At 50.1% G+C, this 21,758-nt stretch overlaps 1 protein-coding gene across 4 annotated transcripts in view; it reads left to right on the top strand.

Moving 5' to 3' along the window:
- The window catches only part of LOC105418427 (cell adhesion molecule 4-like), a 69,598-nt gene extending 48,796 nt beyond the window's left edge, over positions 1-20,802 (top strand). For 2 of the 4 annotated variants that reach the window (XM_029839481.1, XM_029839480.1), the window contains exons 2-9: positions 3,878-4,024; positions 9,105-9,392; positions 12,865-13,026; positions 15,246-15,336; positions 16,256-16,428; positions 17,645-17,740; positions 19,106-19,234; positions 20,043-20,802. In XM_029839481.1, coding sequence (XP_029695341.1) covers positions 3,878-4,024; positions 9,105-9,392; positions 12,865-13,026; positions 15,246-15,336; positions 16,256-16,428; positions 17,645-17,740; positions 19,106-19,234; positions 20,043-20,152 — 1,196 coding nt within the window. In that variant the 3' untranslated portion in view covers positions 20,153-20,802. Of the gene's footprint in view, positions 1-3,877; positions 4,025-9,104; positions 9,393-12,864; positions 13,027-15,245; positions 15,337-16,255; positions 16,429-17,644; positions 17,741-19,105; positions 19,235-19,835; positions 19,915-20,042 lie in introns of all 4 variants that reach the window. The other 2 variants (XM_029839482.1, XM_029839483.1) reach the window with 2 other exon arrangements.
- The last annotated feature ends 956 nt before the right edge of the window (positions 20,803-21,758 follow it).

Here is a 21,758-nt window from a genome sequence, read left to right as displayed (position 1 = left end):
GTAGCGCCATCGTAATTATGGGCGTCCGCGATATTTCTAAAAGCTAAACTCTTCACAACAGATTCACATTTGTATAACAGACATTCTCCATCATCAAGGAAATAGCTGAACTTGAATGCTAACAGGCTCTGGATGCTTCCATTTTGTCACCCCATCACATTTATTTTGGTAGCACACCATGTTTTTCTCTCTGCTTCTGTGATATTTATCGTAAAACAAACGGCGTGTTCAGCCACGAGGTCCTTCACGACATTGTGAAAGAAAAACTAGTGTTTTATTACCAGACTGATCAGAAAAACTGACTGAAAAGAATTAAAATCTATTGAAGACATTTCAGTAAGTTGAGTTTTTCATTTCATGTCGGAGGCAGGAACGATTTATTTTCTTGCTTTCTGCCACCGGAGGGCAGTGTTGGTGTTTGGCCTCATGTGGAGCTCTCACGTCACCTCTTGTGAGCATCAGAGGAAGCTATGGAGGTCCGTCAGTCTCACCTTGAAGAGTGTGCAAAGAAATGCGTAAGACAGCATGAAAACTCGTACAGAAGGAAAAAAACAGGCCAAGAGACACAACCGGCAGTTAAAAGAGGCCAAAGTAGAGTTGGAGATGAAAGTGAGTGAAACAGCTGCGACGCTTCCTTTCCTGACGCATTGATTCTTTTGTCCTCTTGTCCCTTTAGCTCCCTTTAGCTACTCTTCGCCGTCTTCCTTTGCACCCTCTTTCCTGGCACTGAGCCACAACAGCACGATTATGCTGCCGACTTGAGCTGCAGGACAAATCACGTTTGGTGGAGGAGAGAGGCAGGAAAAGATTTCCCAGCGAGTCGCTGAAAGTGGAAGAAGAAAAGAGGAACAAATTGCAAGGAAAATAAAAGCTCCTGCAGCTTGGGAGACAATTATGGGGACACCAGAGTTTTTATTGCTTATGAAGGAGAAGGATAAGACAGAGGAGGGGGAGGAAGAGGAGGGGGAGGAAGAGGAGGGGGAGGAAGAGGAGGGGGAGGAAGAGGAGAAGGAAGAAGGGCTGGAAATGATGAGGATGGGATGAGACGTGTCCACAGACGGGTACGCCCCGAATTTGAGTGTCATCGGTATGGCTGCTGTGTTGACCACACACGGGCTAGGTTAGGTTAAGGGTTAGGGTTAGGGTTAGGCATGGCAACACAAGGGTTAGGTTAGGTTAGGTTAAGGGTTAGGGTTAGGCATGGCAACACAAGGGTTAGGTTAGGTTAAGGGTTAGGGTTAGGGTTAGGCATGGCAACACAAGGGTTAGGTTAGGTTAGGTTAAGGGTTAGGGTTAGGCATGGCAACACAAGGGTTAGGTTAAGGGTTAGGGTTAGGCATGGCAACACAAGGGTTAGGTTAGGTTAAGGGTTAGGGTTAGGCATGGCAACACAAGGGTTAGGTTAAGGGTTAGGGTTAGGGTTAGGCATGGCAACACAAGGGTTAGGTTAAGGGTTAGGGTTAGGCATGGCAACACAAGGGTTAGGTTAGGTTAAGGGTTAGGGTTAGGGTTAGGCATGGCAACACAAGGGTTAGGTTAGGTTAAGGGTTAGGGTTAGGGTTAGGCATGGCAACACAAGGGTTAGGTTAAGGGTTAGGGTTAGGCATGGCAACACAAGGGTTAGGTTAAGTTAAGGGTTAGGGTTAGGCATGGCAACACAAGGGTTAGGTTAGGTTAAGGGTTAGGGTTAGGCATGGCAACACAAGGGTTAGGTTAAGGGTTAGGGTTAGGGTTAGGCATGGCAACACAAGGGTTAGGTTAAGGGTTAGGGTTAGGCATGGCAACACAAGGGTTAGGTTAAGTTAAGGTTAGGGTTAGGCATGGCAACATGGGTGAGGAGGGTTAGGGTTAGGGTTAGGTTAGGTTAAGGGTTAGGGTTAGGGTTAGGCATGGCAACATGGGTGAGGAGGGCAGTGAGTCTTCAGGACTATGTGGGGGCTCGATAGCTCGTCTCTGATGTAGAACGTCTTCACCCATAGAGACAAACTTGATTGTAACAGACGCTTCATCAATAAAGATTGATTGGTTGATTGATTGATTGATTGATTGATTGACCATTGTAACAACAGGGGCGGGGGGGGGGCAACCCTCCTGTGCCTGTTATTCCCTGCGTGCTCACATTATCTCATCTCCTGTGGGGACATTCCAACAAAGTCTTGTCACATGGTTGTGAGCGCTTCTTAGGTGTGTTTTGTGTAGACGTGTTGAAATGATCGGGCATTCTTTGACAAACAGCCACTTGCCAACCCCCAGAATAAAAGTGGGCATTTAATGTGTGGGAATGTCGTCTTCCGATCCCGATGTTGGCTAAGCTGGGTGATGCATCACAGAGAGCAGTGGCATTGTCACCTGAGTTATTCCACTTAACATTGTTCTAAACAATGATGATGGGCTGGTTGCCATAGTGATGCACCATTAGGACAATAATTGAGCTGGGGCTGGCAAACTGATGCATCCCTGCTATGAATCACAATAGTGATGCTGAGAGTGTTTTTCTAGTATTTGTTTGATAGATATTAATTCACTAAACAGGCTTTTAGAACTTGATGGCAGGTGAAAGTCTCCTCATCACCGTGATGAGCAGAACGTGAAGACAATGCTAACGCTAAAGCTCACCATTGTTGACGGGCCGATAGAACCCTGCAGCATCAGACCCGTTTTAATTTTGTCTGCATCTGTTTGCTCGATCGTTCTTGAGTCCGGACGTCTGCAAGATGCAACACAATATTTCAAATTTCCAATTCTTTCTTCTCTTTCTTTTTGTTGGTTTTCTCTGATTTTTCAGAGCTTTAATACAAAGCTCCAGATCTTTGCACCATGGTGTCGTGTCCCACTCTGCTGTCCACTTTGTGCCCGGAGATTCACGTCACACTCAACTAGCCTCAACTAGCCTCAACTAACCTCAACTAACCTCAACTAGCCTCAACTAGCCTCAACTAGCCTCTAGTTTTGCAGATATATTCCCTGGATTATAATAACTGTCACTGGGAAACCCCGGCTGGATCTGTACATTCCTTTGTTGTTTTTATTTCCAGTTTTCTGTTGCAGATGACCCAAAGACCATAAACTCATTTAATCCTCTTGTTCGGTTGCATATTTTATTTTATCATATTTTATTTTTAGCTCAAAGCCACCAAGTCAACAAATCTAGTCAAAGCATCTCAGAGACGGCGCCAGCCTCAGCACGTTGTTCGTTCCAGACGGACGGACGGACGGAGGGACGGGGTTGCTGGACGCGAGGCCTGTCTCTGCTCTGCTCTGTCAACAACCCATAAATGTGAAGATGCTCCAATCAAAGCAGAATCACAGTGCTCGTTATTCTCTCGGCTTTGTTGGGAACATCAAAGCAGCCCACTGACGTCTCCAGGCCCCTTGGCTAAAAATACTGAGTTCAGGCAAAAGCCAAGCTTGTTGGGAGATTTGGGAGGTTTTGGGAGTTTCTGGGAGGTTTTTGGAGTTTGTGGAGGAGTGAGAAAGTGTCTGTTTGTCCTTCCCAGGTGGACGCACTTGTGTGTGTGTTCCTCCTCCTAAGGATGTGCTTCATTGTTGCTCACCTGCCTGCATGCAGCCCCCCCCCACCTTCACCACCAACAGCCCGATGATAATCACACTCATCATTGTTAGAGCACAACACGTCCTTTTTCTTATGATTTCACTTAATCTCACTTTGTCTTCTCTGCTCTCGTCTTTCCCTCTGTTTTCTGTCCTCGTCCAGTGGATCAATAGCGAGCGACTGAACGATGCTTTAAGTTCCCGATCTGGAAACACTCTGTCTCCAGACGTGTCTTTTCCTCCCTGCATCTGTCTCCAGCATTCTTCATTTCTTCCTTTTCGCGCTCACGTCTGTGACACCAACGTCCTTCTCGCTCTCCCCCAGCGTGCTGCCAGGCCGTGCAGGCCGAGAACGTCACTGTCTTGGAAGGAGGCACGGCTCAGATCTCCTGTCGCTTGCAGAACTACGATGGATCCATCGTGGTCATCCAGAACCCTCGCCGCCAGACCCTTTTCTTCAACGGCACAAGAGGTGTGTATCCCAGCGCACACAAACTCATGTGTATGACTAACTGAAACTCACCCTTCTGGGTTAGGGTTAGGGTTAGAGGGTTAGGGTTAGAGGGTTAGGGTTAGAGGGTTAGGGTTAGGGTTAGAGGGTTAGAGGGTTAGGGTTAGGGTTAGAGGGTTAGGGTTAGAGGGTTAGGGTTAGAGGGTCAGGGTTTAGAGGGTTAGGGTTAGAGGGTTAGGGTTAGAGGGTTAGGGTTAGGGTTAGAGGGTTAGGGTTAGAGGGTTAGGGTTAGAGGGTTAGAGGGTTAGGGTTAGAGGGTTAGGGTTAGAGGGTTAGAGGGTTAGGGTTAGGGTTAGAGGGTTAGGGTTAGAGGGTTAGGGTTAGGGTTAGAGGGTTAGAGGGTTAGGGTTAGAGGGTTAGGGTTAGAGGGTTAGGGTTAGAGGGTTAGGGTTAGGGTTAGAGGGTTAGGGTTAGAGGGTTAGGGTTAGGGTTAGAGGGTTAGGGTTAGAGGGTTAGGGTTAGAGGGTTAGGGTTAGAGGGTTAGGGTTAGAGGGTTAGAGGGTTAGGGTTAGAGGGTTAGGGTTAGAGGGTTAGGGTTAGGGTTAGAGGGTTAGGGTTAGAGGGTTAGGGTTAGAGGGTCAGGGTTAGAGGGTTAGGGGGTTAGGGTTAGAGGGTTAGGGTTAGAGGGTTAGGGTTAGAGGGTTAGGGTTAGAGGGTTAGGGTTAGACGGTTAGGGGGTTAGACGGTTAGGGGGTTAGACGGTTAGGGGGTTAGGGTTAGAGTTAGGGTTAGAGGGTTAGGGGGTTAGGGTTAGGGTTAGGGTTAGAGGGTTAGGGGGTTAGGGTTAGAGGGTTAGGGTTAGAGGGTTAGGGTTAGAGGGTTAGGGGGTTAGGGTTAGGGTTAGAGGGTTAGGGTTAGAGTTAGGGTTAGGGTTAGAGGGTTAGGGGGTTAGGGTTAGAGGGTTAAGGTTAGGGTTAGAGGGTTAGGGGGTTAGGGTTAGAGGGTTAGGGTTAGAGGGTTGGGGTTAGGGTTAGGGTTAGGGGGTTAGAGTTAGGGTTAGAGGGTTAGAGGGTTAGGGTTAGAGGGTTAGAGGGTCAGGGTTAGAGGGTTAGAGGGTTAGGGTTAGAGGGTTAGGGTTAGGGTTAGGTTATGGTCAGTTATGGTTGTCATTCACAACCCTAACACAGTCTACCTCCCAGCCGGATCAGCAAAGTTCGACATTCTTCACCTAATCCACAGCTAACCCTCAAGATGAGATGAGAACCTATTAAAGTGCCTCATTAACACATGGCCTCGCCAGTTGCATATTTTGTTAATGACCGCTCTGTGGCTAATTATCTTTGTAATCAACAGCGTAACAAAGACAAATTTTGCTGAGAGCCTGAGGGTTCGCAAGCAAAACAGTTTCATAACCTAATTAAGAGCAAAAGCTTCGCCCGAATGGCTGCTCTGCTTCTACAAAACCTCCGTGAATGTGTCGATATGTTCAAGGTTATTTTGGTATTTGAAAGTTGTGGCGGTTAACCGATGAATTTTGTGTCACGTGTTGGTGTTGCAGCGTTTGGGAGAAGAATTCCCGTCAGGTTATAACCAGTTGGGTCACATCTTCCTGGAGGTCCGTCCGTCGTGTCGCTCCTGAGGGCCCAGAGGCCTCGCGACTATACAGATAGAAGGGAATTCCCTGGGAGAGAACAGGGCCACACCTGAGCGAGTGACCTCGTGACCCCGAATGGGATAAAACGGTCAAAGAGAAAAACCAAGTGAAAGTCAGAAATCAGTGAAAGGGCCTCATGTGGCCGACGGAGCGCCGGCGTTCCTGTCATATTGTCCTGGTGTGACTGGTCCATTTATTCTCCCAGTATTTGCAATGTGGATTTCACAAAGGTTGATCAAGTGTAGGATTGCCCATCTTTTTTTGCCCTCCTTTTTTTGCCCTCCTTCTTTTGCCCATCTTTTTTTGCCCTCCTTTTTTTGCCCTCCTTCTTTTGCCCTCCTTTTTTGCCCATCTTTTTTTGCCCATATTTTTCTGCCATCTTTTTTTGCCCTCCTTTTTTTGCCCTCCTTCTTTTGCCCATCTTTTTTTGCCCTCCTTTTTTTGCCCTCCTTCTTTTGCCCTCCTTTTTTGCCCATCTTTTTTTGCCCATATTTTTCTGCCATCTTTTTTTGCCCTCCTTTTTTGCCCTCCTTTTTTGCCCATCTTTTTTTGCCCATATTTTTCTGCCATCTTTTTTTGCCCTCCTTTTTTGCCACCACCAGTATCAGAAATATAAAGTGGGGCCATTGTGTGTAGCATCATTCCGCACTTTCCAGGCTGTGTAGCGTGGAGCAGCCAGGACGGCCGTATGGGACTGGGTTCTAGGCCCTGACAGCTCTCTGTGGTCCAGATCTTCTCTCCTCTCCCTGCAGTTAGCTGTGTGCTGCATGCTAATGAGGCGGGACGATAAAGGCGAAGGAACAAACATCTGACATTTAAAATGTGGGCAATAACTCTGCAACTGTCACATTTGGGAGAGATTATTGCTGTAGTACCGTAAACATTGGACCCAAAGGCCATCACTCCCGTTGCCCCCACCCCCCCACACACCTCCCACCAGCTATGACTTAGACAAACACTTGTGGACGTTGCTCACCTGGACTGACGTAATGCAACACAAACTTCAACACTCATCAGAAATGCTCCCAGGAGAGAATAAAGCAGCCACTTACACAGAGAATCAGTTCATTTCTCATTTGTCTCGTCCAATCGGTGCTTTGGAAGAAGGAAGAAAATCCCCCTTCAAAGCCAGAAATGGCCTAAAGAAGACGTTTGTTCCAATGTGGCGATGCAAAGCCCAAAGGCGCTCCATCAAGCACTGATTTTCAAACTCTCTGAAGTTTTATAACAAATTCATCTTCAGATTTAGAAGCAATTCTGCCCTAGAAAACGATTCCGGAGGCGCCACAACGGCCCCTCTTTCTCCTATTACCATTTACACCTGAGGAGCTGAGCCAGGCTGATGTGGACCAGATGATGTGATACTGACCACCAAGTTAGAAATGGAGGTGGAGGAACATTCCAAATGTTACACCGCTTACTTGAAACCCTGGCTGACAGCTGTCCAGGAAATGTGGAAGCATCGTGCATGTCAGAGTGGCTTTGATAGCGGTAGCAACGGTCTGCAGCCTTCATCACCTGCCCGATGGAGGCCACAGCAGACCAGCGAGGGCTGGAGAACCAGAGAGGGCGTGAGAACCAGAGAGGGCGTGAGAACCAGAGAGGGCGTGAGAACCAGAGAGGGCGTGAGAACCAGAGAGGGCTGGAGAACCAGAGAGGGCTGGAGAACCAGAGAGGGCTGGAGAACCAGCGGGGAATGAAGAACCAGAGGGGAATGAAGAACCAGAGAGGGCTGGAGAACCAGCGAGGGCTGGAGAACCAGCGAGAGCTGGAGAACCAGAGAGGGCTGGAGAACCAGAGAGGGCTGGAGAACCAGCGAGGGCTGGAGAACCAGCGAGAGCTGGAGAACCAGAGAGGGCTGGAGAACCAGAGAGGGCTGGAGAACCAGCGAGGGCTGGAGAACCAGCGAGAGCTGGAGAACCAGAGAGGGCTGGAGAACCAGAGAGGGCTGGAGAACCAGCGAGGGCTGGAGAACCAGCGAGAGCTGGAGAACCAGAGAGGGCTGGAGAACCAGAGAGGGCTGGAGAACCAGAGAGGGCTGGAGAACCAGCGAGAGCTGGAGAACCAGAGAGGGCTGGAGAACCAGAGAGGGCTGGAGAACCAGCGGGGAATGAAGAACCAGAGAGGGCTGGAGAACCAGAGAGGGCTTGAGAACCAGCGGGGAATGAAGAACCAGAGAGGGCTGGAGAACCAGAGAGGGCTGGAGAACCAGCGGGGAATGAAGAACCAGAGAGGGCTGGAGAACCAGAGAGGGCTGGAGAACCAGAGAGGGCTGGAGAACCAGCGAGGGCTGAAGAACCAGAGAGAGCTGGAGAACCAGAGAGGGCTGGAGAACCAGCGGGGAATGAAGAACCAGCGAGGGCTGGAGAACCAGCGGGGAATGAAGAACCAGCGAGGGCTGGAGAACCAGCGAGGGCTGGAGAACCAGCGGGGAATGAAGAACCAGAGAGGGCTGGAGAACCAGCGAGGGCTGGAGAACCAGAGAGGGCGTGAGAACCAGAGAGGGCGTGAGAACCAGAGAGGGCGTGAGAACCAGAGAGGGCGTGAGAACCATCTGGCCTCGTGAGATCATGTGTGTTTGAGAAGGAAACACCAAAAACACAAGAGATAATTTAATTTAATTTTTTTAAAATTGTTTAGCGAAAACTAAACTAACATGGAAAACCCGTTGATCTGGCTCCCTGGGCCCCCCCACGGTTGATCTGGCTCCCTGGGCCCCCCCACGGTTGAGCCGGCTCCCTGGGCCCCCCCACGGTTGATCTGGCTGCCTGGGCCCCCCCACGGTTGAGCCGGCTCCCTGGGCCCCCCCACGGTTGAGCCGGGTGTCTGGGCCCCCCCACGGTTGAGCCGGCTCCCTGGGCCCCCCCACGGTTGATCTGGCTCCCTGGGCCCCCCCACGGTTGAGCCGGCTCCCTGGGCCCCCCCACGGTTGATCTGGCTCCCTGGGCCCCCCCACGGTTGAGCCGGGTGTCTGGGCCCCCCCACGGTTGAGCCGGCTCCCTGGGCCCCCCCACGGTTGAGCCGGGTCCCTGGGCCCCCCCACGGTTGAGCCGGGTGCCTGGGCTCCTTTTCCTTAATATTGAAAACGAAACGTTCTTCCTGCTCAGCGGATCAAAAGCATCAAAGCTTCAGCAGGAAGCTGCTCGTCATGTGACAGCAGAGAGGATTCTGGGTAACGATGGAAAGGATTTACCAGAAAAGCCTGAAAACGGAGGCTCCTTAAACATCTCCTGTCATTCAATTAATGATGAATTATTAAAGAATTATTAATGATGCAATCGTACCTCAGCGAGTGTTATTTTTAAGAAATGTTAAAAAAGGGGCTGAGTGTATCCCAAGAGGAGCTTTTAAATGCTGTTTTTTTTCCCAGACAAATTGTGATGGTGTAAAAGCTAAAGCTAAAGCTCCCTCGTTAATGCCATGCCGTCTTCCTTTTGTCACCTCCAGCCTTGAAGGACGAGCGTTTCCAGATGGTGCTCTTCACACCGCGGCTGGTGCGCATCACGTTGACCAACGTCAGCGTCCTGGACGAGGGCGGGTACTTCTGTCAGCTCTACACTGCCGCCACGCACCACCAGGTGGCGACACTCTCGGTTCTGGTGCCCCCCGAGGTCCCATCGGTGGAGGTGAAGCAGGTGGCAGTGGAAGGTGGCGAGGTGGAGCTCATCTGCGTCTCACCGAGGAGCAAGCCTGCTGCTAGCCTCCGATGGGTTCGCAACAGCAGGGAGATCCCAGGTACGGTGCTGTAGAGACGCCGAGGTTATGACACGGGGACGTCCTGGCTGCAGAAGAACCGGGCCACGACCGTCCGTCCCAACCATCGCATGTTCTCCATCTTGGTTCTGTGGATCGTTGGCCTTGCTTCTTCCTAACGTCACAATTGTCTGAGTTGATCAGTATAAATCTCTCATCGGGCTCGGGTTCATTTCTGAGAGGCTCCTCTGTTCTGGACCTTCACGCTCAGGGGTCTCATGACTCATCCCCACTCAGAAACCAGCAGGTTCCTCGTTTCAGTTTCTGGAAATTCTTTCTGTTCAGGGCAAACTGAAAAAACTGAAAAGGTCGATGCCCCAGTGAGGGTTGGAGACCACACACACCTGTTACACACATGTTACACACACCTGTTATACACCTGTTACACACACCTGTTACACACATGTTACACACACCTGTTACACACACGTTACACACACCTGTTACACACACCTGTTACACACCTGTTACACACACCTGTTACACACACCTGTTATACACCTGTTACACACCTGTTACACACCTGTTACACACACCTGTTACACACACCTGTTACACACACCTGTTACACACACCTGTTACACACCTGTTACACACACCTGTTACACACACCTGTTACACACACCTGTTACACACACGTTACACACACCTGTTATTCACACGTTACACACACGTTACACACCTGTTACACACACGTTACACACCCGTTACACACACCCGTTACACACACCCGTTACACACACCTGTTACACACACCCGTTACACACCTGTTACACACACCCGTTACACACCTGTTACACACACGTTACACACACCTGTTACACACACGTTACACACACCCGTTACACACCCGTTACACACCCGTTACACACCCGTTACACACCTGTTACACACACGTTACACACACCTGTTACACACACGTTACACACACCCGTTACACACCCGTTACACACCCGTTACACACACCTGTTACACACACGTTACACACACCTGTTACACACACCTGTTACACACCTGTTGGGAACCTTCCTGTGGCCCTGATATCTGGGCTCTGGTGGGAGAACGCTTCAACATAAGCTCCGCCCAGATGAGAGCGAGGAAATAAAAGAACTACATAGAATCATCGTGACAGAGGGAAGGGCAGCCGAGGCCTTGTGGTCCCCATCAGCTCTAACCCTAACCTAACCACCGCTGGCTAACCCTAACCACCGCTGGCTAACCCTAACCACCGCTGGCTAACCCTAACCCTAACCTAACCACCGCTGGCTAACCCTAACCACCGCTGGCTAACCCTAACCACCGCTGGCTAACCCTAACCACCGCTGGCTAACCCTAACTCTAACCCAAACCCTAACCACCGCTGGCTAACCCTAACCACCGCTGGCTAACCCTAACCCTAACTCTAACCCAAACCCTAACCACCGCTGGCTAAAACCCTAACCTCTAAAACCCAACCCTAGACCCACCGCTGGCTACACCTAACAAACCGGCTGGCTAACCCTAACTCCTAACTCTAACCCAAACCCTAACCACCGCTGGCTAACCCTAACCACCGCTGGCTAACCCTAACTCTAACCCAAACCCTAACCACCGCTGGCTAACCCTAATCACCGCTGGCTAACCCTAACCCTAACTCTAACCCAAACCCTAACCACCGCTGGCTAACCCTAACCACCGCTGGCTAACCCTAACCACCGCTGGCTAACCCTAACCCTAACCCAACCACCGCTGGCTAACCCTAACCACCGCTGGCTAACCCTAACCACCGCTGGCTAACCCTAACCACCGCTGGCTAACCCTAACCACCGCTGGCTAACCCTAACCCTAACTCCAACCCAAACCCTAACCACCGCTGGCTAACCCTAACCCTAACCACCGCTGGCTAACCCTAACCCTAACCCTAACCACCGCTGGCTAACCCTAACCCTAACCACCGCTGGCTAACCCTAACCCTAACCACCGCTGGCTAACCCTAACCCTAACCACTGCTGGCTAACCCTAACCCTAACCACCGCTGGCTAACCCTAACCCAAACCCTAACCACCGCTGGCTAACCCTAACCCTAACCACTGCTGGCTAACCCTAACCCTAACCACTGCTGGCTAACCCTAACCCTAACCACCGCTGGCTAACCCTAACCACTGCTGGCTAACCCTAACCCTAACCACTGCTGGCTAACCCTAACCACTGCTGGCTAACCCTAACCCTAACCACTGCTGGCTAACCCTAACCACTGCTGGCTAACCCTAACCCTAACCACTGCTGGCTAACCCTAACCCTAACCACCGCTGGCTAACCCTAACTCTAACCACCGCTGGCTAACCCTAACCCAAACCCTAACCACCGCTGGCTAACCCTAACCCAAACCCTAACCACCGCTGGCTAACCCTAACTCTAACCACTGCTGGCTAACCCTAACCCAAACCCTAACCACCGCTGGCTAACCCTAACCCAAACCCTAACCACCGCTGGCTAACCCTAACCCTAACCGCTGGTTCTGAGCTCTTTCTATGGGAGGCGAGTCGGCCGGTCTGTAGGTTGAACCACAGACTCGTACCCCCCCCTTGATCCCCAACACCATGCTAGGTATCCAAAAATGGCCCCAACATGTGCTCTCGCTGGTTCTTCATGTCGTTCCCACTGGTGTCTGCAGCCTTCAGCGCTGCATTTGAAGGCCCGTGTCTGAAGGTCTCGACCCTCTTGGACGGCTGCTCCTCTGCTCTCCTCTTTTGGAGCTGACTGGAATGAGCTGTGAAGGTCAGAGTCTGATCCCAGCAGATATGGAAATGCTCTCCTTCATGAAGCCACTATTCCCATTGCTCCCTTCTTCCTGTTCATTATCACCCAGGATCTCTTAAGTTCTTGTTGGATGAGCAGCAGTAAAGTTTGTGAATTCTAATCAACGTTGTTGCTTCAACCAGCCCAAATCTGTCCTTCCACCGTCCATCATGTTGTCTTGCTGCCCCCCCCCCCCCCCCCCCCCCCCCCCCCCCCCGGTCTTACCGCTCTCTCCCTCCTCTATGGCGTCCTGCTCTGTTGCTCCGGCAACATGCCCGTCCCCTCCTGTCTCATGGACACACCAAATGCTCCAGACTGACACTGCTCATCATTTCCATGAAATGTAGATGCAACGGAATGTTTCTTCTTTCACTCGCTCTCCTGCCATCGTGCCCCCCCCCCCTGCCCCCCCTGCCCCCCCCCCCACAGCTTCCTCTCTTTCCCACCCCTCCTCTTCCCAAAGCAGCCGCATGGTGTCAGACCTGCTGAGCTCATGACAGCAAAGATTTGATTGTTGGGGGGAATTTGTGAAAAACCTGAAGGAATCCCGAGGAGATCAAGTCTCCGATTGAACCCAAACATTCCTGATTGCTGTATTTAGTCCAGTGACCTTAACGAGCAGGTGAACACCAGTGGAAGACTCAGTCCCGTTTCCTTGTCTTCTCTCTGTGTCCAGGCGCTGTGTCTCGGCAGGATAATGGGAAGACGTTTAGCGTGTCCAACACCATTCATGTCCCAGTAGAGAGGAAAGACAATGGTGCGGCCCTGAGCTGCGAAGCCACCCACCCAGCCCTGGGGGGGCAGAAAAGGATCCGACACTACCGCCTGGATGTGTACTGTAAGTTTCAGAGGCCCGTTTAGGTGCACGTGTCCATCTGAGACACCGTGGAAGTCCAGGAGTTTAAGTCCAGTCTTGATCGGGACTGGAGACTGAAGCTCATTCGTTAGAGCGTTCGTCAGAGCGTTCGTCAGACCGTTCGTCAGACCGTTCGTCAGAGCGTTCGTCAGAGCGTTCGTCAGAGCGTTCGTTAGAGCGTTCGTCAGAGCGTTCGTTAGACCGTTCGTTAGACCGTTCGTTAGACCGTTCGTCAGAGCGTTCGTCAGAGCGTTCGTCAGAGCGTTCGTCAGAGCGTTCGTTAGAGCGTTCGTTAGACCGTTCGTTAGACCGTTCGTCAGAGCGTTCGTCAGAGCGTTCGTTAGAGCGTTCGTCAGAGCGTTCGTCAGACCGTTCGTCAGACCGTTCGTTAGAGCGTTCGTCAGACCGTTCGTCAGAGCGTTCGTTAGAGCGTTCGTTAGAGCGTTCGTTAGACCGTTCGTTAGAGCGTTCGTCAGAGCGTTCGTCAGAGCGTTCGTCAGACCGTTCGTTAGAGCGTTCGTTAGAGCGTTCGTTAGACCGTTCGTTAGACCGTTCGTTAGACCGTTCGTTAGACCGTTCGGTTCGTCAGAGCGTTCGTTAGAGCGTTCGTCAGACCGTTCTTTAGAGCGTTCGTCAGACCGTTCGTCAGACCGTTCTTTAGAGCGTTCGTTAGAGCGTTCGTTAGAGCGTTCGTTAGAGCGTTCGTCAGAGCGTTCGTTAGACCGTTCGTTAGACCGTTCGTCAGAGCGTTCGTTAGAGCGTTCGTCAGACCGTTCGTCAGACCGTTCTTTAGAGCGTTCGTCAGAGCGTTCGTTAGAGCGTTCGTCAGAGCGTTCGTCAGACCGTTCGTCAGACCGTTCGTCAGAGCGTTCGTTAGACCGTTCGTTAGACCGTTCGTCAGAGCGTTCGTTAGACCGTTCGTCAGAGCGTTCGTCAGAGCGTTCGTCAGAACGTTCGTTAGACCGTTCGTCAGAGCGTTCGTCAGAGCGTTCGTCAGAGCGTTCGTCAGAGCGTTCGTCAGAGCGTTCGTTAGACCGTTCGTTAGACCGTTCGTCAGAGCGTTCGTTAGACCGTTCGTTAGACCGTTCGTTAGACCGTTCGTCAGAGCGTTCGTCAGAGCGTTCGTCAGAGCGTTCGTTAGACCGTTCGTTAGACCGTTCGTCAGACCGTTCGTTAGAACGTTCGTTAGACCGTTCGTCAGAGCGTTCGTCAGACCGTTCGTCAGACCGTTCGTCAGACCGTTCGTTAGACCGTTCGTCAGAGCGTTCGTTAGACCGTTCGTTAGACCGTTCGTCAGACCGTTCGTTAGACCGTTCGTCAGAGCGTTCGTCAGACCGTTCGTCAGAGCGTTCGTTAGACCGTTCGTCAGAGCGTTCGTTAGACCGTTCGTTAGACCGTTCGTCAGACCGTTCGTTAGACCGTTCGTCAGAGCGTTCGTCTGACCGTTCGTCAGAGCGTTCGTTAGACCGTTCGTCTGACCGTTCGTCTGACCGTTCGTTAGACCGTTCGTTAGACCGTTCGTCAGAGCGTTCGTTAGAGCGTTCGTTAGACCGTTCGTCTGACCGTTCGTCTGACCGTTCGTTAGACCGTTCGTTAGACCGTTCGTCAGAGCGTTCGTTTGACCGTTCGTCAGAGCGTTCGTCAGAGCGTTCGTTTGACCGTTCGTCAGACCGTTCGTTTGACCGTTCGTCAGACCGTTCGTTTGACCGTTCGTCAGACCGTTCGTTAGAGCGTTTGTTTGACCGTTCGTTAGACCGTTCGTTAGAGCGTTCGTCAGAGCGTTCGTTTGACCGTTCGTCAGAGCGTTCGTCAGAGCGTTCGTTAGACCGTTCGTTAGACCGTTCGTTAGAGCGTTCGTTAGACCGTTCGTTAGAGCGTTCGTTAGACCGTTCGTCAGACCGTTCGTCAGACCGTTCGTCAGACCGTTCGTTAGACCGTTCGTTAGAGCGTTCGTCACATTTGTATTTCAATGAAAAGGAGCAGAAAGATTCCTGACGACTCTCCACAGTAAACGATGTCCTATTTCTCCATATGGCAGCAAAAGTTTCTCCAGGTGGTGGCGCTGTTCTTCACCCTGGCCAGGGTTCGGACCTGTTGCCTTGGAAACAGCTGTGGAGCCTCTGTTTGTTTCCTTTTGCCGTGACAGTTTGTCTTCAGGTGCTGAGGTGTTGATCGTTCCTCTCTCTGTCTGACTCCCTCAGTCGCTCCCACGGTGAGAATCCTCCCTCCCTCCGGCATCTTGCGAGAGGGCGACTCCCTCAGCCTCACCTGCTCCGTGACGGGAAACCCGCTGTGAGTATGTCGGTGTCCCTGCTTCCCTTTATGGAGCTCGTCCCTCCGGATAAACCATGACGCACCAACTTCGCCCTATTCACTGAGAGCATCTCTGAAGGCTCCAGAGGAACTTCCTGCAGCCCAACAAATCCGGAACAAACTACGGGAAATATTTCAGAAGAATTTTATCACTGTCGTTTAGGGAATTCGATGCCCCACCGAACTCTAAAGGCGCTCCTGTAGAGCTGGGAACGTTGCGCTGGGCGTCGGATTGAGCCCCCTCGCAACGCTAACGACTTTGTTCCGTAGTTCTCTGGTTCTCTTTGATCTTTCTTTTTATGCCCTTTAGAACTTAATTCTCTCCTAAATGTGTTCAATCCTGGTGATCTTTTGTTCCAGGAACGTCGGAATTCCTCATTACAGCTTCATTTAAAACAGTAATTAAAGGCTGATTCCTGTGAGGCGCCTGTAGCCTCATTAATTACTCATATTAGTAACGGACAAACAATAACGACCCGGCTGCTGTTATTGGGTTGATATTTTTATTATTGGGTTGATATTTTATTATTATTGGGTTGATATTTTATTATTGGGTTGATATTTTTATTATTGGGTTGATATTTTATTATTGGGTTGATATTTTTATTATTGGGTTGATATTTTATTATTGAGTTGATATTTTATTATTATTGGGTTGATATTTTATTATTATTGGGTTGATATTTTTATTATTGGGTTGATATTTTATTATTATTGGGTTGATATTTTTATTATTGGGTTGATATTTTATTATTATTGGGTTGATATTTTATTATTATTGGGTTGATATTTTTATTATTGGGTTGATATTTTTACTCTGGCACCATTTGCAGTAGAAATGGACCCAAACGTGGGTCTAGAACATGTGACCAAAGTGTGCTGCCACCTGTGTTTCCAGTCCCAGGGACATCCAGTGGTCCAGGATCAACGACACCCTCCCTGAGAGGGCAGAGATTTCCGGCCCCACCTTCCAGATTTCCCGTCTCAGCCAAACGCACAACGGAACCTACCTGTGTCAGGCTCAGAACGACTACGGACGAGCTGCCGACCACTACAGCCTGCTGGTGTACGGTGAGTCCACCTGGGGGGTCGCTCAAGCTTCCAAGGATGTTTCATACATTTTGATCATGTGACCGAAGCTCGGTGGGCAACAGGGTAACGCTGGGCAGTAAACCCAAGCCCTTACTGACCCCCTGACCAGTGGGTAATGCCTCCCCCACTTGTTGAGGAACATCTCCAACATTGAGGACGTGGTTGCTAAGTGACGGACCCTAACCCAAATATTATATTATATCTGGCAGAAAATCACCACTGGAACATCTGTTGCACGGAAAATTTGGGCAAATTAGTCCGCATGCTAATGAGCAGATGTGGTGCTGAGGGAGGGGCCACGTGCACCCTAACGGGGTTTTATTGGGGGGGTTGACAAGATTTTCTAAATCATGTTATGCTGATGATGAATGATGAACCACCTCAAGGATCAGATATCCGACCGCCCCCCCCCTTCATGGGAACGAGTAAAGAGGGCAGAGTTTTGATGTCTCATTTAAGCAGCCAGCCTCATCGATGTGCCCGTCACGTTGGACGGGCGTCCTGCCAGTGACCCGGACCCTTGCTGCGTCCGTCCCGGGACGTCGGACGGGCGTCCTGCCAGTGACCCGGACCCTTGCTGCGTCCGTCCCGGGACGTCGGACGGGCGTCCTGCCAGTGACCCGGACCCTTGCTGCGTCCGTCCCGGGACGTCGGACGGGCGTCCTGCCAGTGACCCGGACCCTTGCTGCGTCCGTCCTGAAGACATCACACACGTCTCGTCAGACGTGCTGCTGTGAGGCCCGATGACCTCGCAGAGACGCGTCCCAGAACGTGTCCGTGAGGGCGTCTCCAGCCCCTCCAGCTGTGGGGGGAAGCAGCTGGGGGTCGTCCCAGTTTCCGGGAGCTTCATCCCATTGTCTACAGTCAGTTGAGGATTAGAATCAGTAACATTTAGGTCTGGGGGGCGGCACCTTCCTGAGTGGCTCAATGATGTTTTCCTGCCCTTTTCTGTTTTTACACATTTACCTTCTTTAATCGGGCCGAGTGCACGTTTTGTCGTGCACGACACAGAAAACCTTGTAGAACTCCAGGCTCTCATTTAACTGCAGACACAAAATGGCTGCTCTTATCATCAATATTAACCAACAGGAACTCGTGTTGTCTCTTATAAGCTGTGACCTCCGAAACTGCTGCTGCATGTTGTAGATAATAGTCTGTGTGTTTGTGTGTTGTCCCATTCCCTGTTTGTCTGTAGATAATGTATCAGTCACTCCCGTGGCCCCCTCCACTCCTCCCTCCCATCCCACCACCCCAACCCTCCTCACCCCCAGCTTTGCTCCGGATCCAGAAGGTAACACACACGGTTTATCACGCTGCTGTCGCCGTCCTCCATCTTTCCCTCGTCCTTTACTGCTCCCCTTTGGTGTCTTGCACGCACACACACACACACACACACACACACTCCATTTTGCTTCAGGACTCGTTAAAGCAGCACAATAAAAGCATAATTAGTCACTGATGATCCAGTTAAAGCCGGATTCCTGGATGTGGATCGGATTTCCGTGCAGAATCCCTGTCATGAACTCCACAGGTAGCACGTGTGTGACGGCCGAGGAGCCGTTTACACAGCAAAGTGCTGGTGTGTGACTGTAGCCTGGCAGCACTTTAGACCCCCCCACCACTCTTGGTCTCTGCAGAGTCACGGTTGATATTATGATTGGACCAGTCCTTCATGAGATCATGCAGATCATGAAGATCATGGTGCTCATGGAGATCATGGAGATCATGAAGATCATGGAGATCATGAAGATCATGAAGATCATGGAGATCATGAAGATCATGCAGATCATGGAGATCATGAAGATCATGAAGATCATGGAGATCATGAAGATCATGAAGATCATGGAGATCATGAAGATCATCGTGCTCATGGAGATCATGAAGATCATGAAGATCATGGTGCTCATGGAGATCATGAAGATCATGGAGATCATGGAGATCATGAAGATCATGAAGATCATGGTGCTCATGGAGATCATGAAGATCATGGAGATCATGAAGATCACCTCAACACCTTTTCTACCTTCCTCTCCTGCGTTAAAGCAGCGTTGAATCGAAGGCAGCAGCAGCGTCTTTGCTGCCTTTGGTGGAAGTTTGGGCCATGTGGGCAAATTCAACAGAAGGTGGTTGGAAAGACCAAAGACGGGAACATTTGCAGACCCTTTAGTCAAACATTGATGGATAGCATGTAGCAACGCTTGCAGATGCTTTCTTGCCACCTTCTCCTCTGCTGCTTTGCTGCTCTCTAAGTGTTCCGACCCCATTACTGATTCATGTTTAACTTCCTTTGTGTCGAGCTCCAAAGTCCACATCAACAATCTGATGTCTTTGCGTCCAGTCTAGACTTTAGCCCCAAAAACCAGAATTGTTCTACATTTTCCCCAGAATAATTGAAGTTTAGCCCAAATTCAAAAATCTTCTGGCGTGTTGAAACCCTTTGAGGCCATAACTGTTTGTACCTGGGAGCATGAAGGCGGTAGTGGAAGTCAGATGGAAGCCTCCTTCTCTCACCTTCTCTCTCCTTCATGCTGACAAACGAACGCTGTCCTTCTCCTTCGGTTTCACCTCAGCAGCATCCTGAGCTGTAACCTTCACCAATATTTCTCCTGCCTGATGATGCGCGCCTCACCTCACGGTTTGTGGTCCATTCCCACAGATCCTGGGGCAGTGGTGGAGACTCACAGCGCAGTACCATATGCTGTGATTGGTGGCGTGCTGGCGTTCCTGGTTTTCACCATCATCTGCGTCCTCATTATCACCATCTGGTGCTCTGTGCGACAGAAAGGTAACACACACACACACGTGTACCATATGTTTACCGGGCGCATTTTATTCATTCTCCATCTTCTGCTCTGAAAGCTAGCATAGATCCTCTAAACCTTGGTGTCAAATTATCGGTGCCAAATGTGCCGCGGGGGGTTGCTCCCGCCCTGGCGGGGATTTGTGGACCTCATCTGTTAAATGCAGCCGTCTCCATCTTGCTAAGTGCTTCCTTGTTGGCAGACTTTGACCCTTCATCTGTGCAGAAATGATCTGGAACTGTCGTGTCTAGCAACAAGCTAAGCTAACCCCTTGGTCACATGCGCGGTCGGGTTGACACAGAGAGCGGAGCGTTGCACTGAAACTAAGTTCAGACGTGTCCAATAGGCCTTTGGTCGGGCTGCTGAGAAGGTCGGCAGGCGTGATGACGTCACTAACGAGCAGCATTCTTCATTTATCACGCTACCCTTGAGGTGGTAAATGTGTATGGTGTGTTGTCGTTGCTCTGCTGTGCCTAACTGTCCCTTCATTATTTTCTGTCGATCTTTTCTTCCTCCCGTCTAATACACGCTCCTTCACCCAACCCTCTGCTGCCTCCACACAACATCCCATCATTTCATCCGCAGGCTCTTATCGTACCCGAGAGCCTATTCTTGCTTGGTATTGACCTAACAATCACTGAACTAATGAATTAATCAGTCACAGGTATGGAAGTGAATAATCTTAGCGCTGAGTGGTCTGATGAAGCTTGTTGCCATGGTGATCATGACGCTTCACCACCTAACCTCCCCCTCCGATCTCCCCGTTGCCCTCTCTCTCTGCTCTTCCTATAGGTTCTTATCTTACCCACGAGGCGAGCGGGCTGGACGAACACGGCGAGGTGCAGGAGGCCTTCCTTAATGGCAGCGAGAGCGGCCAGGGCAAGAAGGAGTACCTGCTGTAGCCGTTCACTTCTGACCTCATCCTTTTGTCCCTCGCACGCGTGTATAGAGTACACACACACACACATGAACACACACATGATTCTATACACAGCTTCATAAAAGGCAGCCTTCTGGACACAGATACAACACACAGCTGATCATCCCGCTCACTTCAGTCCATCCCGTATCCTCCGTACTCGTACCTAACCTAACAGGCAGGTGCCTGGGAACATGCCAACATTCCTGCCAGCCATTCATGACTGAGCCATAGAAGAAGTCAGAGGGGCTGGAGGAAAAGGGAGAGAACGAAGCCAGTTGAGGTGTATGCAGATCAAAAAGATGCCATAATTACTTTGATGGAGAGAAGCGGGAGAGCAGAAAGGAAAGAGGCGCTCTGCCGACACAGCCAGTAAAGTGGGAGAGGAATCGAAGGGAGATGATTGCCATCGTTCCATGCTTGGAGAAAAACAGCCATTACAGTGAGGCCAATTTTGAACTGGTGGAGATGACAGAAGCAGCATGCACAGCAGGAGGAGCATTAGGAGGAACCAGGAAGGGATCAGGTCTGCTGGAACTAATCATGGCATCATGGAGGAGGCACGGAGGAGGTGCCACCGTTCGGCCCAGGTAACCTGGTGCAGGTAACAGGTAAACAACGTCCCAAAATTCACGATTTAGGATAAGACTCAGCTTAAGAAAGGAGGCAAAGCTCAATATGTATTTAATGGGGAAAAGAATAAAAGCCATTTAAAGAATCCTTTTATGTTGCATGAAACCATCAAAATGAACCGTTTTATTAAAGGTTTATTCAATGGCTGAATCTGGACTCGCCTAAGTGCTAAAAACCTGGGATGGAATTCCTCTTCCCAATCCATGCTCCAAGGATTTTCCCTCCCGTTCCACCTTTTACCATCATCTCTTAATATCTCTTGAATATGACTTGAAGCCTTTAAAGAAAAGAGTCGTTATTTTTGGAATGTCATTAAGAGGATAAAAAGGTTTAAAACTCTTCTGAAGAGCAAATGGATGGACCCCCCCCCCCCCCCCCCCCATACACCCACACATGCACGTCCGTGCACACATATTTACACATGAACAGATACATATCTCTGAATTCTTTATTTGTATAAAAAAAACAAGAACAAGATAAATGAAAAGAAAATAAGATTTTAAAAAGCTGTTTACTATTGATGAGCATTATGAAGCAACGATACTAACGACATATTAGCCCATAGAGGTGCAAAGTCGAACAAACTTGTGTCTCCAGATCTTTAAAGAAAAAAGAAAAGAACAAAAAAAGTCTTTATGAGAAACCAGAGGTCTTATCTTTTTTTTATTGTTATAATTATTTGAACAATTAAGATTGTCATTAATGTTATTACCGCCGTTGTTATAATTATAATTGTAAATGTTAAAGAAATGTCCACTTCCACGCTTTGTTTTTCTGTGTAGACTCGTCATTCCCCTCTTTCCTGGTCTCTCCGTCCTGTGCAGGTTCTTTTCTCCTGTCTTTTCCTCTGTTGTATAGTTCCTGTGTCTTTGTTGATCTTTAGCTAACCGTTTCTTTATAGGGGAAAGATAAAAAGCACGAAAAATAAACCTAAAAAAGGAAACAACGGGCTTCTG

This window comes from Takifugu rubripes, chromosome 7, assembly GCF_901000725.2.
Source record: "Takifugu rubripes chromosome 7, fTakRub1.2, whole genome shotgun sequence".
Lineage (NCBI taxonomy): Eukaryota > Metazoa > Chordata > Actinopteri > Tetraodontiformes > Tetraodontidae > Takifugu > Takifugu rubripes.
Note: the sequence above shows the minus strand (reverse complement) of the source record. Positions and strands in the feature narration are given on the sequence as shown.